The sequence below is a fragment of the Heliangelus exortis genome, chromosome 9, assembly GCF_036169615.1.
Source record: "Heliangelus exortis chromosome 9, bHelExo1.hap1, whole genome shotgun sequence".
Lineage (NCBI taxonomy): Eukaryota > Metazoa > Chordata > Aves > Apodiformes > Trochilidae > Heliangelus > Heliangelus exortis.
The window spans coordinates 4,813,233-4,826,533 of NC_092430.1; the positions used below are offsets into that span (position 1 = coordinate 4,813,233).

Sequence of the window (13,301 nt, forward strand, 5' to 3'; positions counted from 1 at the left end):
CAGCCTGGCTGTGTGGGGCAGAGCTCCCTGAGGGGGAAGCGTCAGCTGTGGAAATGGCGGGAAGGTCCGGGGGCCAGTGGGTGCCGGGGAGCTGCTGTCATGACCCCTGTGGAGAATGGACTCCACCCAGAAAACACAAAATCGACCCACCTCACTGCAAGGGCACTGTTCCTGGCCTTGCTGCCTCAGAGCTTACTTGTACTGACAAGTTTGGTCTTTGACCCACCGCCATTTTGTGTCGTACCCTGTCCAGGATCAGCGCCATCTTGAAGAAACTCGCTGGGCAGCTGAACCCCTGGTGGTGGCTCTCTCTCTCTCATTCTTGCTTCCCACTTTCTTACCCTTTTCTCCACTTTTCTCTCTCTCTTACGTCTTCTTTTCCTCTCTCCCTCTTTTGCCTGTCTCTATAATTTCGCCTGTGTCAATTGTCAAAAAAAGTCTGCTTGAACCCCACCATTCTGCGGTTGGACTTTGTTTCGCAGAGCCGAACCAAAAATAAATTTGACCAAAGTTTAGTGTTTACCACAAAAATTCCCAGTGATTTCTCTTTCTCTGACCCACCTGCTGTCCTCTCTCCCCCCTGGGGATGTGACCTGATGCTCAGCCTGCCAGGTGGCACGGGGGCCACCAGCCTGGGCGCAGCTCCCACCCTTCTCCTTCAGGCAAGGTCCCCTTCAGGCAGCCACAGGCAGGGAAATGGCACTTGGGCTGCAGCTGCCCCCGCCACCTGCACAGCCCCTCAGAGCGGGCAGGGGGCAAAGGCAGCCCCGGGCCCACCAGGCCTTTTCCCTTTCACTGATATGCCTCAATTACTATTTTCTTTTATTTTAACTTAACCTTGAAACAGCTTTTTCGTTGATTTGTTTACAAATAAACACAAGCTGTGCATCTACCTAAATGTGAAACAGTGTAACCAAATGCATTTTATGTTTCTTCAAGGTTTTAGGAAGCATTACTATCAAATTCATATTGTATCTTCTGGCATATAGGTCTAGTCAGGTATTGTTGCTGGATTTTGATTAAGCAAGGCTGATGAATTAGAGACGTGTTTGAATCCCTCCATGAAACTTGCTGTGTACACACAGAGAAGAGCATTGATAAATGCTATCCTGTAAAACAAAATCAGTGGTGGTTCCTGCTCTCTTTGTCTGTTTTCATGAAGGATTACAGAGTGTAGAGGCAGCTGAGAATAGGACAGGGAGAACACATTAAGAAGAACAAAAGACAGCCAGGGAACTCTCATTATACCTACAAATATATTTCCCAAGCACATCATGAAATAAAGGATTGAGACAGAGAGAGAGAAGAGGACAAAGACAGATGAAATTGTGCCACAAGTGGGGAGAACACTAAAACCACCACCCACTCCTGTGCCAAAAATCTCCATAAAAAGGTGGCAGGTGTGTAATTTTGTTTTAAAGGCAAAACTGAAGGACACGTTGGCAGGTTTTGGAAAAAAAAATGTGAAATATGTTCAGCCTTGCAGATGAGCTGTATTTCGTTTCAGTTGTCTTTAGTTTTTGTCTAATTCCTTTAGTTTCCTGGGTTCCCTTGCCAGCTCTGTCAGTGCTGGCTGTAGATGTGGGAGATGTTGGCCCATCTCTCCTCTTAATGGCTGCTTGACTTGTCTGCTTTGCTCAGGGCAGGTTACTTGTTCCCAAGCAAGACAGTTCCCTGTGTGTTTTAATTGCTTTGCAGCCACTCTGGCACCAGCTAAGGTCACCGTGAGTGACTGCTGGGGAGAAACAGCAGTAACTCCAGCCAGTGTTATTGTGATGGTTTTTAGCATGCAAAAGGAGCAAAGACCCAAGACAGAGCACTGCAGGCACCTTTCCACTTTTAAATAAACTTAGAGCAAATAAGAGTGTAAAACTCAACCATTGCTTTATATGGTTTTGTCTCCTTTTGATTTAAATGTCTTCTGTTTAAGAAACAATGGCACAGAAAATGTTTCTGGAATGGCAAAGAAAGTGAATACATGTATTTCAAATAGGGAAAAATCTGATTTTGCCCCAGATATATATGCTCGGTGCTGCATTTGGCAATCCTCCCCTTTCATTCCTTCTCTGGTTAGGTGCTTCATCCTGGAAAGTCTTTAGAAATGATCTAGGACACAGGACTTCATGAACTGTCCCACCAAAGGTTACAGACAGCAATCTGGCTCTTGAACTGACAAAATCTCTTCCTCTTTCAGATCCAGAGAAATCCCTGTAAAAAGTTCTGCTGATTTCTCCATTTGTGGACATTCTGCAAATGGAGATCTTTGAAGTGAGCATCCCAAACTGTGAATGGTACTTGCAGAAAAACTTCTCTCTACTCTTCAGAGAAATATTATCCTCATGATTTAGTTAAGGGTGGCACACAGGGCATTAGCTGCAACCAGGCATGACTTGCAAATTCTAATCTATTAAAGCAATCCATTAATTTCCTCCAAAACACTGTGACTAAAAACAATTCTAGAGAATACAACAAATATACATGTATGGCTTGACTTTTCCTCCCAGGAATCTCTGTCTAGACCCTAGTGAACATTCAAACTCTAAGCTGAAACCATCAAATAAAAATGAACAGTCCAGTATTTTAAACTATTGCTTTTTTATTATAATTACACCGGAGCACAAATAAATAAGCACTAAATTATTGTAAAATATTGTCAATGCACTAAAGAAAGCAGAATTGATCTTCAAACAACATCTTATTACTTCAGAAGTATCAAAGTACATTTAATTACATCTTACCTAAAAAAATCAAGTACAAAAATGAAAAGAAAATTAATATGTATTTATACTGTGTATATAGAAACGGCTAATAATATATGATTACAGTTAGCCTCTAGCTACTCCTTACTCCTACACAATTTCAGGCACATACCTGACAATTTCTAATGAAATATGAAAAAAGCAAGATGACATTCAGTTTCAAGATATTGGTAAATGTATTACATCGGAATGAACACAGAATGATGCCATTTTATTTAAAAACCCTGTCATTTAGAAACATAGTGCCGTTGTCCACTTAAAAATAAATGACCCAAACAAAAAGAACCCCATATACCATTTGCTTTAGTTTGCCAAAAGTAGCAATAAAGTAGACATACATTGGCTAATATAGGTAAACACATTTTTAGTGCAAGAATAACAAGACCTGTGACTTTACTGTGCTTTCTTGAAATCACAGTGCACTTTACACAAATTGCTACACTATAATGTTTAACTTCAGGAGTTTAAAGCAAAATAAGTGCATACCAAACAATTTTCATATATACAGTCTTCATAAGTGTGTGTATATACGTGATCTGTATGTATATACAGATTGCATATTTATACAGACTACAGCTTTAATGACCGTAACTAAGCACTGTCATTCACCCTGTGACACAGAAACTGCTGAGACAAGAGGAGATGTAGAAAATGTTGACCAGCATTTCCATGGCACGCTCTCAGCAGTGCCATCTTCCTTTTACTCAAGCGATGGGGTGGGCCAGCAGGCACAGGACAGGATGGTGGCCTCTGTCTTGACCTGGCTCTGTCCATGGCCTTTGGTAATGATTCCATCTGAGCCTCACTTCCCTCCTCTGTGAAATTATTCTCCCAAGCGTGAAGTTTAGTTCACATTTCTAAAGTGCTTTGAAGGTAAGTGCTAAGTTATATTTTACTTTTTCGTGTACTGTCACGCTTTAAAACAAAAAGCCATTGTGTCCATGGGATACAATGGAGGTCTGGAAGCACACGGGCAGCTATTTAGGAAGGACAACATAAATAGTGTTGAGCAATAAAAACAAAACAAGGAGTGGCTGTGTGACTGGCTAAGTGTACAAGCAAGTCTTCTTGGGACAAGAATGCCTCAGTTCCCTGACATTATTCCTATTGGGCACCGATATGAAAAGGACACAATAAGTACAAACACTATTAAACACCCAACTGTTTAACCTTTGCCTCCCCTGAAAGGGCCCTGGCACTGCAGCACCCGTGAGCACCCACTGGGCCGGGCTGCAAAATGGGTGCTTCCCCAGGATTTAAAGTAGGTGCTCCAGGAAGAGAGCAGTGCAGGGAAGGAGTATCAAGACTGACTGAATGCTGACTTTTGTTTTGTCACCAGAGACTTAAAAATGCAGCTGGGGGAAGGGGTTGAGCTAAGCATTTCACACACAGTTACGAGAAATTCTTCTCTTGCCACATAACAAGGAAGACAAAGCATAAACACTTTCTCGACAATGAACCTGTTATCTCAACAGATTTCTCACGACCAACAAGTCATCTTCTTTCCAGCAGATTCTGGAACTGTGTGAGATCTCTGGAGTTTTTCTTCTGCCATTTTCTTTCTTTAAAGAAAAAAGAGAGAATAAGCAGAATATACAGTTGTTGTCTTTTGGAGGTAACATGTATTCAAAGAGTCCTTCACAGCCTCTGGGTTTTTTCATGTCCTCTGTTTTTTTGGCTGTGAGGGGCTCTTTAAATCTGCATTTTAATTGCATACCCATTCCAGCCACTGTATATTCATAACACACACCAATAATTAATGTATGTGGGTATATTTGTATGCATACATCTGTGAGTATATATATATAGAGAGATACATGCATATATATATGTGTGTGTACACATATGCATATATACATACACAAAAATGCTAATATACATACACACATATAAACACACACTTTACCTCTTACAGAAATCTCAGTTTGGACATCAAAATATACATTAGTTAATTAGATATAAAATATTTAAAAACTTTATTTCAGAGGCTGAAAAGAAACTACTACTGATAAAACATTACTCAGACTCAAACTTTAGCAATATAGATTACAAAAACCTTCTATTTTTGGTTTTTTTGATCAGCAATTACAGCTGTGGCAATGCTGTCAATACAATTTTCAAAGAAAAGCCAATATAATAAGAAGTTTCAAACAACACACCTTTTCTTCTTGACAAATATAATATTAAAATGATTGTTTTAAAGAGGGATATTTGTGCTACCAAACTTCAGGCGCATACATAGAAATTTAAATATACAAAATATATGCCATAGATCTTTTTTTTTTTCCCTACTCCACAGAAGTACAAGTTTCCCTCATTCTCGACAGATCCTTTTGGAAGATATTTCACCGCATGGATTTAACCCTCATAATCAGTATAAGCCATCTCTTTCTCCCGTTAAAACCAGGAGGTCATAATTCTTTGGTCATGACATAATATTCTGCTAAACTGGGTGTAATATAATTATAATAGAGGATTGTAAGCCAATTAGAGAAGCAGCCAGGAGGAAGAAACGGCACACTCAGGGCCTCTGCTTCAAAACCAGATGAAATCAAGAGGGATTCCCCTGCTGGCTTCCACAGGATCTGAACTCCAGCCTTTACAAACAACACAAGGAAATCGGACACAGCTTAAAGTAAGGATGTGTTGCTGGACTGAAAAATAATAAACATGTAAACAGATTTTTTCCGCCTTTAATTTCTGGACCAAAGACAAATGTGGACAGGAACCGGGGCTGCAGTGCCACTGCCTTAACCCGCTGGGTGGATGGGTCTGCTTGGTTTGTCACAGTGAACCATGGTCTCCGCTAGGCAGCTGAACACGATGAAGGAAGAGTTTCTGCTGCAGGCTTTTCTGCTGAAAATTTAGATTCTTGGCTACGAAATTTCAGTGACTGACTCATATAAAACCAAGAGCAATTTATCAGATTAATTTTATGAGAAAAACGATGCAGAACAATCCGTGTTCTAAACGCCAACCCGGGCGTCCGCGTTGAGCACTTCCATTTGCATTGCTTGCGGTTATTTTGTTTCCAACTCAAACTCTCTCCTTGCCCAGCCCACGCCCTCCATAGGCTAAGGACACCCACTGAGTATGACTCTAGGCAACCTCTACAGCCCAAGCACTGAGCTGTTTTGTACATTGTCCTGTTCAACAAAATGTACGACCACATGCTTTAGTACAGAGGCCAAATCCAGGCAGGTAAGAAAAATAAAATGGGAGGGGGAACATTAGAATACCACATATAAAATAGGTAATAAAACAGCATAACAGTAACATTATATAGTAAAATTCTTCATAAATTTTTGAAATTATATATATATATATTTAAACAGTGTATTAGTTGGGTGTTTTCGATATATTGGCGAAATATTTACATTTTTGATATCTTCTGGATCCAAAAAAATCCTGGATGAATATGCCTTAATCCAGTCGGAAACTTAAATCTCTCTCTTGATTGACAGGTGAGCATTGTATCAGTGTGGTAATTTTTCCTAGGAACTTCACCACCTGCAGGTAAGTCTTATGTTAGAGCCTTTGCCTTATTAAGAAAGCAGGCTACCTGTGCATGGTGCAACACAGTGGAGAGGGCATCCTCCACACTCCTGTCAAATTGCAGTGTCCCAGAACACTGTTTGTTGTTTGGAATAAGGAGGAGGGCTGTATTTCTTGGTCCCGGTATTCTTTTTCCAACTTGGCAAAATAGGCATACTCTCCTGTTTGCAGAGTCCTTTTTCTGATTTCTGTCGGGCTTTTATTTCTTTGCAGAGGCAACGTTTTTTCTCAATCATATCCAGCATTGTATGGTCCCCTTGCAACCACTGCATACATGTCACCTATAGGGGATGGAGGGTGGGAGAGGGTGGAGGGGTGGGGACATGAAGAGAAAGAAAAGAAGGAAAAAGAAAAGAAGGGGAAAAAATATACAAATAAGTGTTTGGTCACAGACTGGTTATGTTATGTCTTTGCAAGGTTGACATTACTCTGATTTGAAAGCCACTCATTTGTTTGAGGAACAAAAAACTCTCTGCACCAACAAAAGGATCAAAGTCAGGCTTTACTTCTAACAACTACTTTAAGGAAAAAAAGCATAACAAAAGGTTCTCTTTTTAACTTCTTCAGAGCACCAGAAGTTTTCAGCAAACTAGTATTAGTTGGATTTTAAATGATGGAATAGATCTTAAAAAGGCACATGGATCTTAATAACATCCTTAAGTGTAGAAATAAAAAATTCTATACACTGAAACCTATGTTTTATCTTGCTTCCCAAATGCAGCCTGTCACATTAAAAGCATGGTGCTAACGCTTCTGAGTAGCCATCTAAATATAGCTGTGTTATTTTTTTTTTTGTAAAATGATTTAATGAGCCCCATGCAAATGATATGGATTAACCTATGCTTCTCTGTGGTGATATTTCATTCACTGGAAGGCACCAAGAATTTAGAAACTCCATTTTCATGCATGTAGAATATTTGAAAACATGATCCTTATCCAAAGCAGGAGGTTAGCATATGTTTAGTTGTCAGTATATGCCCCAGCCCCTCTGAAGCCTGCAATTGTACCTTCATTTCAGTTCAGTGGGGTGCTCCCATGACTGAAAATGTGTTTCTTCAAAGGCTTTCAACTGGAACCCAAATCACTAATATTAAACCATCCTGAAAGGGTTTGTTGCATTTGAATGACAGACTGCCTACCTGCAGATCAGAGAACTTCCTCTCCAGACTTGCTTTGCAAATTTGAAGTGATGTCTTGAGTCTCCCGACATTTATTTTTCATATTAACCAAAAATTAAGGATTTGAGTGTAAGCAAACACACGCCTTGCATTAGCAGGGCTGTCCAAGTACATCTCTGATGTCGTCATGGAAATGCACAGGTACTTTGGCAGCATCTTATGATTCATGAAAGAAATGCAGTATTTGAGTACAGTTAATAATGCACATGCCTTTCATTCATAAATCTTAAGAATGCCAAGGGTGGGTATACACCAGGATACTGGAAGTGGGGACTGGTCTTAGAGGCCTGTACAGAAACTTCTATCAATCTCAGTAGTTCTTGTGGTCAGCTTGAATCTTATTTAGCAGTTATTACAGATAGAGAAAATACTGAGATTCATAGCAGGAAACAAAGCAAAACCAATAATTCTGAGCAAGCCTACAGGACAAAGTAATAATAAATGATGTACTTAAACATAAAAATAACCAGAATATAGAAAAGCACGTATTTTTTCAAATATCTTCATAAAAAAATGTTTTTAAGGGGTAACCTAAAATAAAGGAATTTCAGATAATTACCTTTCTCTGTATCAAAACAGAGTCATGCTTACCTTATAGATTTGGTAGTACTTCGAGTAGAACATGTTTAAACCACAATATGAATGTTATTCTTCAATGTTCTTATGAACATAGAATTACATAGGCAATGTATCTGCAGTGTTTCCTCCTGAATGGCTGAACTGAAAGACCTCTGGAAGCCTGCTTTTCATAATTGAATATTTGTTTTTAATTTCAGGAGTGATCTAACATTGACTGAGGTGTGGGCAGGTATGAACCATGTCATCCACCCTGGCCATGAGACTTTGTCCCTTTGGGTGCCCAGACCTGGTCCAAAACTCTCCAACTGAACTAGAGATGTGCCTCCACACTCCCCAGCTCTGAGGTCTTTGGACAAGGCTCTACCTGAGGCAGATTTTCTGCCACCCTACTCATCACTGACAGGTTAGTACTTACACAGCAGTGTCTTCGTTGAGGATGGGTCCTCCTGCATGGAGCAGGACAGGCAGAGTGTGCACACAATTCATCACAAAAAGCATTCACAACACAGAGCAGCACATCAGCTTCCCTGATGGATTTGATGACAATGGTGCTCAAGTGTGGGTTTCCTCCTCTTAGGCACTGGGAAATACCTTCTCTCATATACCTCATCATATAAGTAAACAGAGCATGTGCCAACACTAAATTCTTATGGCAAGCTGCATGCTCCAGTCACTGCACATGACAAGGACAATCTGCAGCACATAGGAAAGTCACCATGAGAGTGTGACGTGCACATCACCCCCCCTCTTGCCACTGCACGACCTGCAGTGCCACTGGTACCAGTGCCTTCCGGTAGCTCATCTCCTTCATGGGATTCAGGGGGACTGACACAGGATTTTGACATGCTAAGCTGTAAAATACCAGTTGCAGCTTCCCAAAGATAGAAATGGTGTTGCAGAATGTATCAGTTACACAGACACTCTGCCACCCCCTGCAAAAGAGCTTCTAAAATAAACCTGGTGCAGGCAGCTCGACAGTTCCTTTTTACGCCGGCCACCATATTGTGTGGCAGAAAGTGATTCATTTATTATGAAGAGTCTGAGTTCCTCCACTTTCCCAGGCACAGGTTTTCAAGACTACTTGTCATTTTGGAAAGGTGATTTTTATTTGATGGCTAAGTCTTTCACACCAGCATCTTCTTAGATGTACAACCTAAGCGGCACATGCCTCTCTTGTAACAACGTTCAGGTTGGTGCATCATGAAAGTCCAGAACTACTAAGAGCAAAGTCATTTTCTGAAATAGACTAAGTGAACACATAGGTGAGAATAAATGCTAAAGTATTTTATTTTATATTTTGCCTAGCTCTAGTGTTAATGCACAGCAGAAGAAAAATGCACTGGAGTGCATGCCTCCTGAAGTTGCAAGAGAGACCTAAGAGGAGATACCATTTGTAGAACAATGGACTAGAGACATGACAATAACCATATTTCTAATACAAGATACCAAAAGGTGTTTGATGAATTTTCAGTGTGTCCTAGAAAAACTAGAAATGCTAAGGCTCACAAACCAGCACAGCTGCAACCCTATAGTCAAAAATCTGCTTTAAAGCAAATTGAACTTCACCAACAAAAAGTAAGAAACTTCTTCCACTGTTCAAAACTGAATTCTCCTATGTAGTTTTAATCACCAACTTCTTGAAAACCTTATAAGAAATCGATGGATGTTGCCACCTTATTTTTATTATCTGCTCTTCCCAAAAGGACAGAAAATTCTATTTTGGCAGTGCAACAGAGAAAGAAGTAATTCTGTAATACTAACTTTCAACTAAGAAAAACCAGCAACTTTACAACAAAAAAACAACTCAAAACGTTGCAATAACAAAACCTTCCCAAGTACAAAAAAAAATAAACAAAAACACAACAAACCAAACAACAAAAAAAGATCACTTCTAGTGAGTGTTTTAATAGTTTATGAAGATCTGAGAGACAAACTACTTCCCTTCTCTACCAAGTGCAATTGGTGGATGTTTGTGTGTAGGTGCCTCCAGCAGTGGGCCTTACTTCATTTCTTCTTGCCTCAAAATTTTGAATAATTCCAGAAAAGTAAGGAGAAGTCACAACGATTTCCAAATATATATGCACTGCTTAAATTAGATTGCCCTTAAATAGATCATAGAACTGTCTTGGAGCAGAGGTTTGACAGGCAGAACATCAGTACAATTACTTTTAAAGGACAGGAGTCAGTACTAGAGCCAGAGGTCAGTAGATGCCAGAGCTCTCTGCCACATCAAAGTTTACTGAGAAATAATCTCAGGGAAAGCTCAAACCAGGCTTTGGGGAACAGACAATGACTCACACTGCCAGGAACTCACTGGTGTCACAGCAGACTATTTCTGTTTCCTATTGCCCTGGCATGGGCTCTGCCCCAGCCCCACCACTGCCTGCAGAGTGATGCCAGTGCAGCTCCTGCCAGCACTGTGCCTGGCAGCCTCATAAAAGTGCTCAAAATATGGGTGCTTAAAAAAAAGACATTTAAGTGAACATAATTCTTCCCTTATTCTTAACTAAGTAGGTTAGTTTGGTTTGGCAAGGAAAATAGTTATAGATGGAAAAATAGATAGAAAAAATATCCTCTAATAATACAAGTCAGCAGCTACTGAGGGATACAACTTGGCACACCTGCTATCTTGGGTCAGTAGGTGTAGCAAACACCTGGAATCTTTTTGTTGGTGACTTAACAATATGAACTATGATCTTCTGGCCCTTCAAGAATGGGACTTGGACCATATGGAACACCAGATGAGGTGCATCAATACTGTACACAGCTAGGTCCATGGAAGTTACTGAGCACATATATGCTACTAAAAAAAATATGTCAACACCTTTAAATTCTGTACAAATCTAACGGTCCCATATAGCATCCTCTTTGCAACAACAAAAAAAAAAAACAAACCAAAAAAAACCCCTAGGGGTGTGACAAGGAAAATATAGGAATGAGACTGAAAAATACTCAGGGCAAGGCCCAGGACTATTTTTCTCAGGTGTGAAAATTTTACTTGCTCATGGTGTAACAGATAAATAGATAGATAATGCCCTTTTTCAGGAAAAAAAAAAAAATATTAAAAAACCATAAAAGATGTATGTGCTATGTAAATGCCACTCATACCCTCTTGTCTCAGGTGGAGCCTCACCTCACTTCAGTTTCGAGTCCTGCACACCAGGCAGGCAGGTGCCCTGTGCTCCTGCTGCACCAGGATGAGAGGAGCAAGTGCCAGGAGCCATTCTGCTTCTCCTAAATCAGGCCAGAGGTGAAGGGTAAGTAAAATGCTAATTCCTAGTGCTGAAAGGCGTTTCAAGAAAGATAAGCTATAATCTTTCACATAACTGCCCTTGAAAACCTGTGCTGCTAAGAATGCCATGGGGAAAAGAAACATTTGGAACATAGTAGACATCACTATTACTAGTAACATTAGAGAATGTTACTCACTCATTTTAGAAGCTTTTCTAACACATGAGTTGACCACCTGGTATTTCATGCTGCGGACCCTTTCATGAGTGCAGCTTCTTTTTGTGCTGTATTAACCTTTAATGACCAAAAAAATAATTTCCCACTACATTTTGCAAGAGGGCTTTAGGCATCTTGGCTCATATGTGCTTGGTTTGCCTATTTTTAATGCTGCTGGTTTGTTTGAAGTGTAACCAGAAGCTCTGGGTAATAAGAGAGCCCCATGAATCAGTGGTGCTTCCATAATTTTTTCCTAGTAATGTAACAGTTGCCACTTACTGTGCCAAAACTTGTAGAGGTTATGGGGCTGAGGAAGATGCTGTTCTCTTCTGGCCCCTGTGTCTCCCTCACCTGCTGGATGGGCAGAGAGGCCAACTGGTCATTTAAAGGAAGGATGGGGAAAACCACATCACAGGTGTGAAGTCACAGAGGTCACATACAAACGACCTTTGTAACAACTGTATATCAAAAAAAAAAAAAAGTGAAAGCCCAACTGCCAACATGAGGCTATGACAAAGTGATCTTAAAACCGATGCAAAATATAATGAAATAAAATATATCAGCAACGTTTGGAGGAGATTATCAGAAATGCCTCCTGAATCTGTAAACAAAGCAAGCTCTAACAGTGCAATGTGTGAGCAGTGCTTACACATCATTCAGCAGTGCCAAGCATGCTGGGTTGGTTTGGCAGCCTACAGTAAGTGAAGAAGAAAGGCTTTCTGAAAGCCACTTACCATCCTCTGGGAGGCAAAGGTACACTCCTCCCTCCTGCCTGTTCTCAAACTGGAGTTTCCAAACTGTCCTTCCCACTGTAACTCTTGACGACACTTTCTCTGCTGCAGATGGGTCCCAGCCATCTGGCCGGGTAAGGTATTTCCAGTCGGGAGGGTGTGAAATCCCACTCCTGGAAGGCAGTCATCTGCCCAGGGGGCAAGAGGCGAAGGGCTATGTTAAGTAGCAACAGTTACTTCAAGATCTGCTATCTGATACTCCTAGCTCGATGCAGAGGTTCTCAGCCCGTGTTTGCAAAAAGAGAGTTGTCCAAAGGCAGAGTTCAGCCAGAATCAGGTTTCAGAAAATGTGAGCGGTGAGATCCTCACCCACTTGAAGCCAAACGGAATGTACCAGCTGACTTCAGGAGTCCGAGAGTTTGACTACAGCTTGGTCAAACAAATATTAAAAAAACCCTCAAATCATTTAAAAAGCCTTCGGAAGAGCACTTGGCAAACTATGTTGGACAAGATTTCCTTTGCTACGTGTTAGCTATAACCATTGCACTGTAGTTGAATGTTGTTACCTCCAGTGGCTGCACAAGTCGGTGAGGGTAAAACTACAGGCTAAATCTGCAGTCATTTCTTTCTCTCCAACAGAGGTTCTCTGGAATAATATTAACATGAAAGACAGCATCATTTGACCCAGGACAGTTAGACACTCGCACAGCTCTGTACTGCTAACCCACTCTCCCCTTAATGCTAAATTCAAAATAGCAATGTGTTATTAATACAAAGGTGACTAAAAGCAACAATATGTTCAGCAACACGCAGAATGTGCAAGGTGAGCTGTGAAAGCAGACACTCTCCGTGCAAACCATAGTGCATGGTAATGCTTCCTGGGGACATCAGATAATGTAGCTGCAAATTCTTTTCTAGAAGTGTCTGAGATGTCTTCTAGAAGGTGTCCTACTATGCCAGCAACCACATTAAATGATTTCTGTGTATTTGCATACTTGCAAATACAAGCACATAAGAGGTGCTAAGTGCTACACAAACTACCCTCTCCAGCC

General features: G+C 40.7%; 1 protein-coding gene across 2 annotated transcripts in view; it reads right to left on the bottom strand.

Moving 5' to 3' along the window:
• Nucleotides 1-2,578: 2,578 nt before the first annotated feature.
• NYAP2 (neuronal tyrosine-phosphorylated phosphoinositide-3-kinase adaptor 2) overlaps nucleotides 2,579-13,301 on the bottom strand; it is a 121,460-nt gene continuing 110,737 nt past the window's right edge. For both annotated transcript variants that reach the window (XM_071751768.1, XM_071751769.1), the window contains one exon: nucleotides 2,579-6,595. In XM_071751768.1, coding sequence (XP_071607869.1) covers nucleotides 6,368-6,595 — 228 coding nt within the window. In that variant the 3' untranslated portion in view covers nucleotides 2,579-6,367. The remainder of the gene's footprint in view (nucleotides 6,596-13,301) is intronic.